The sequence below is a fragment of the Myotis davidii genome, unplaced genomic scaffold, assembly GCF_000327345.1.
Source record: "Myotis davidii unplaced genomic scaffold, ASM32734v1 scaffold1765, whole genome shotgun sequence".
Taxonomy (NCBI): Eukaryota; Metazoa; Chordata; class Mammalia; order Chiroptera; family Vespertilionidae; genus Myotis; species Myotis davidii.
This window is the reverse complement of record NW_006296231.1, coordinates 109,537-115,060: the sequence shown is the minus strand read 5'-3', so window position 1 is coordinate 115,060 and position 5,524 is coordinate 109,537. Positions and strand designations below refer to the sequence as shown.

Below are 5,524 nucleotides of genomic sequence, written 5' to 3'. Positions count from 1 at the left end.
CACAGGGAGGAACCCAGGAATGCTCCCAGGGCTGAGGGTGGGGTCAGGGTATGAGGTGGGGGTAGGAATGACGGCGTACCCGAGAGCTCCATTGGTTTTTAGAAAGAGCAGAAGGGAGAGAGGAAGGGAAAGGGAGAGAGAGAGGGGGGAACATCAATGATGAAAGAGAATCATGGATCAGCTGTCTTCTGCTCACCCCCTACTGGGGATGGAGCCCACACCCCGGGCATGTGCCCTGACTGGGAATCAAACCGTGATCTCCTGGTTCCTAGGTTGACACTCAACCACTGAGCCACAGCAGCTGGGCGGCCTCACTCACTTTCCATCTCCTCCTTCGCCTTCTGAGAGAGCACTGGCAGGTTCATCTCGAGAAAGATGTCCATGGCCATGCTCCAGACCACCAGAGCCTGGCAGTGCTCATGCAGGAGGAAGGCCAGGTGCTGTGCGTCCGCCCCAGCCACCTCCATCCATGGGAAGGAGCCCGGGACCAGCCCCGAAGTGCTTCCCATCAGCAACTCCTTGAACGTGTGGAACTCTTCCTTGTCCAGCTGCTGGAGACACCAGCGCAGTCCACAGTCAGAAAAGGGGGACACGTTGGCTTCTCCCATTGCAACGCCAGGTGGAGGGCCCCCCTGTGTAGATGGAGAAGATTTCCCTGGTTGCAGGGAGCAGATGGGACCTGGGGGTGGTGGTGGTGGGGGAGTGACAAGATTCAAAGGAGAGTTGAGCATCACATGATCACATTCACTGCCATCCCTCCCGGCCCCCTCCTCTCCCCTCCCCTCCAAGATCTGTCAGTCTATTCCATGCCTCCTGCTTCTGGCCCTGTCTTGTTGATCACTTTGTTTTGTTCCTTAGATTCCACATATGAGTGAGAATACTTGTCTTTCTCTGACTGGCTTATTTCACTTAGCACAATACTCTCCAGGCCCCTCCATGCTGTTGCAAAAGGTAAGATTTCCTTTTTTTTTTTTAAGTAAATATATTTTTATTGATTCCAGAGAGGAAGGGAGAGGGGGAGAGACAGAAACATCAATAATGAGAGAGAATCATTGACCGGCTGCCTTCTGCATGACCCCCACTGGGGATTGAGCCCACAACTTGGGCATGTGCCCTGACCGGGAATCGAACTGTGACCTCCTGGTTCATAGGTTGATACTCAACCCCTGAGCCACACCAGCCGGGTTTCTCTCTCTCTTTACAGTTGCAAAGTATTTCATTGTGTACATGTGCTACAGCTTTTTTTACCTACTCATAAACAGTTGGGCTGTTTCTAGATCTTGGATCTTGTAAAGATTGCTTCACTCTAGCCGGTTTGGCTCAGTGGATAGAGCGTCGGCCTGCAGACTGAAGGGTCCGGGTTCGATTCCAGTCAAGGGCACATGCCTGGGTTGCGGGCTCGATCCCTAGTATGTGGGGGGCAGGAGGCAGCCAATCAATGATTCTCATCATTGATCTTTCTATCTCTCTCTCCCTTTCCTTTTCTCTCTGGAATCAATAAAAACATTTTTTAAAAATGAGCAAAGGATTAAAAAAACAAACAAAAAACAACTCTACCTGGATGTGGCTTCTGTTTGTACTAGTTACAGAGTCATGAATGATAATATTGCTCAATAAGAATTCCAAGTGCCAAGTTATCAAAAGCCAAAAATAGACCACAAAATTCTGGGGGAAATATTTCGGCTTTATCGAGCTGGCAGGTGCCGAGTCCAATATGCCAGCTGGCCAGCTCCCTAATGTTTGATGACCTACTACTTTGCTTTGGGCTGAGAAATAGGTGCTTCTATGTTTTGAGTAGACGTATCAACTGGGGCCATGTCTGTGGAGGGCAGTTTGTCAAGAGCTATGCCCTCTAACTGCTAATATCGTTAGACACAGGCTTGTTTGCAATGGCAACACTGAAGGCCGTTTGGGGTTGATCAAGAACAGGTGTGCTCCAATCAGGATGAGCACGTGCACCCCTATGTTCACTGCAGCATTATTTACAAGAGCCAATCAGTAGGTGAGAACAGCCCACGTGCCCATCAGTAGGTGAGTGCATAAAGAAGCTGTGGGACATTTACACCATGGGATACTATGCAGCTGTGAAAAAGAAGGATCTTTTACCCTTTGAGACAGCATGGAGGGACCTGAAGAGTATTATGCCAAGTGAAATAAGTCAGTCAGAGAAAGACAGGTATCACACGATCTCACCCATATGTGGAACCTAATGAACAAGGTGACGAACAAAATAGGTCCAGAGGCATACTAGTAGAAGCATGGAACAGAGTGTAGAATTTCAGAGGGAAGTGGGGAGGAGGCAGGAAGAAATTAACCAAAGAACTTATATGGGTATAGGCATAGCCCATGGACACAGACAATAGTGTGGTGAAGGCCTGGGGAGGGGGCAGGAGTGGGAAGAGGGGGGCAAATGGGGAAAAATGGGGGACATCTGTAATACTCTCAACAACAGCGAGACAGGTGTGTCCATTCAAGCCCTGCATCCTCAATGCCCAACCGTCAGCACAGAACAGTGCCTCCACCTGTAAGATATTAGTGCCTCACCTCAAACACACTACTTAGGGGTGATGAACAGGACATGGATTGAGGGGGAAGGGTGAACCGAAGAACACATTTTGCTTCATACCTTCCCATAATGTTTGCTTTCTCTAAACTATGAAAAGGCATCTCCCACGAAAGCATCATTTTAGTGGAAGCTGGTAGAAATGAGTGTTTTACTAAAATGATTGAGCTGTTACTATTACCCATCTATGAGTGACAGAGACGACGGAGAGAGACGGAGAGAGACGGAGAGAGACGGAGAGGAGAAAACTACTAACAATGGACAGATGATAAAGTTTATGTGCTGGATTATTCAAAACAGAACCCTAGAAAAAAACCTAAGCTTTTCTCCACATTCCCATGTAATAGCTAGGAAAACTATCGATCCTATTGGTGGTTAGAGGGGAAAAATATGACCCCACTTATTTCTAAGAACAAGTTGAAAAGGTTACATCCTAATTCAGATTTCTTTGGTCAAAATTAAAATGATTTCCTCATTTTCCCAAACCTCTAACATAAAGGAACCTGGATACACGGAGATGGACAGTACACACACACAATCTCTCAACTGCTTGGTTGAGTGGTTAAATTAACGAGGAAGTTTATTTAAAAGAGAATGAATTTTGGGTGGTCACAAGGAAACACTTTCATACATACCCACAACTTGAAGGAAACATCTGAATTAAACATATAGCCCAGCCCTGGATTTGGCTCAGTGGATAGAGCATTGGCCTGTGGACTGAAGGGTCCCGGGTTTGATTCCCTGGTCAGGGCTGGTGCAGGAGGCAACCAATTGATGTATTTCTCTCACATCGATATTTCTGTCTTTCCCTCTCTCTTCCATTCACTCTAAAAATCAATGGAAGAATATCCTCAGGTGAGGATGAAAAAAATAAAATAAAAATCAATAAAAACATTTTTTAAAAGTCTATACGAAAAATAAATAGTGTCATTTGATACAATATGGATAGATCTTGAGAGTATCATGCTGAGTAAATAAGTCGAATGGAAAAGGACAAGAACCACATGATTTCACTCATATGTGGGCATAAAGCAAAGCAACAAACACAAAGACTCAGACACAGACAACAGCATACGAGAGGGGAAGGGGGCTGGAGGGTAAAGAGGATCAAACATACGGTGATAGGAGACTTGACTTGGGGTGGTGAGCACACAATATTCGGAGGATGCATTATGGAACTGTACACGTGAGACCTATATACTTTTATTAACCAATGTCACGCCAATAACTCTACTGCTGAATGTTACATTATTAACCAATGCTATGCCAATACATTTCATTGAAAAAGAAAAAGAATCTATAAAGGCAGAACCAGCAAAGAAACAAAAACAAATAATAAATGCATGTTCTTGCCCAACCCCTCCTCAGGTGACAGATGGTACGCCACTCACGCTTTCTGTAAACTACCTCAATGTTGAGATATTATTGTCCTCGCTTGATGGAATTGAAGGCCAAAGTTCTGACGTGGTGAGTAGCTCACTGTGTTTCAGAGAAAAGCTACTGCTACCCCTCGTGCAATACATCCCAGAAAAGGAAGTGGGGCATGAAACCCCGAAGACAGACAGACACCCACATGGGGTTAGAGCCCAGCTGGAAGGGTTGACTGGGGAGGGAAAGGGAGATGGTGTCCCAGCAAGAGGGTAGGCTAGAGGGGTGTGAGTGAAGAGGGGTGGTCAGTGCCTATGAGTTTTTTCTTTTCCTTTTGAAATTTATTTTTATTTTTATTGTTGAAAGTATTACCCCAACTTTCCTCTTTTCCCCCCTCATTGGCCCCCTCCACCCGGCTCCCGTCTCCACCCGAGGTGAGCGCTTTTGTTTTCCTTTGCTTAATCCCTCACAGACAACAGTAGGGTGATTCCCAGAGGGAAAGGGGGTTGGAGGGTAGGAAAAGATTAAGGGGGGATTATGGTGATGGCAGGAGACTTGGGGGTGGTGAACACACAATACACAGATGATGTGTAGAATTGTATTCCTGAAACCTACATAGTTTTATTAACCAATGCTGCCCCAACTAAAAAAACAAAAAAACAAGCTGGGTGGTGAAGGTTATTTTCTGAGACTAAATGAGCAGACAAAAGGGAGAGGGAGAGAGGGCATGGCTCTCCTGCTTGTCTCCCTCCCCAACCCCCAAAACGTCTCTCTCTCTCTCTCTCTCTCTCTCTCTCTCTCTTCCTCCCTCCCTGTCTCTCTGTCACTAATGGATGGGTAATGGTAACAGCTCAATCATTTTAGTAAAACCCATTGATTTCCACCAGCTTTCCCTAAAATGATGCTTTCATGGGAGATACCTTTCTGTATTTTAGAGCAAGCAAACACGATGGTGAGGTATGTTTCTCTCCCCTGTGGCCCCCCGCCCCAAACTCCACTTGGCGCCCACCCTTTCTCTCCTCTCTGAGGACATCACAGGGTCTTCAGGGGCCTCACAGAGGCGGTTCCCATTACAGCGAGGTTTCGAAGGGGTCCCACCCTCACCACCCGGTTACCTCACTTGGGACTCTGTTTCCTCACTGGACAGAGAGCTCCCGCAGGGTGAGTGGCTGAGCCACAGTTCACGTGAGCACCACGAACACAGCAGCACCCCAACACCCACCACCTCTGCTGACCTTGACCTTGAACCCCAGGACCCCAGCTCCGTCCTCAGGTTTAGACGCAGAGACTGGAAAGGGTGAGGCAGGTTCCTAAGGCCCCTAACAGGGGCGTTTTGCTTGGGAAACGGGACCTTCCATTCTTTCTAAAGGTGGCTTTGGGGTCCGGAGAGTCTTAGTGGGGAGAGTGGGGACCCAGGCGAAGGCTCAACAAGTAGGTTTGAACGTTTAACAGAGAAAGGAAGGTGCTGGAGCAAGACCTGAGGAAGTACTCACCCACTTCACTCCTCACCTCCAGAGCCAGGTCCCAACCAGCACCACCTGCAGAGGGTCTTTGGGGAATCCTGGGTGGTTACGTGGCCACAGGCCATTGGCT

General features: G+C 47.5%; 1 protein-coding gene across 1 annotated transcript in view; it reads right to left on the bottom strand.

Annotated features, from left to right (window-relative positions):
• The window catches only part of NLRP5 (NLR family, pyrin domain containing 5), a gene marked incomplete at its 3' end in the record, with an annotated part of 17,074 nt that extends 16,466 nt beyond the window's left edge, over window positions 1-608 (bottom strand). The window contains exon 1 of the mRNA XM_015568815.1: window positions 320-608. Within this exon, the coding sequence (XP_015424301.1) occupies window positions 320-608 (289 nt within the window). The remainder of the gene's footprint in view (window positions 1-319) is intronic.
• Between the last annotated feature and the right edge of the window lie 4,916 nt (window positions 609-5,524).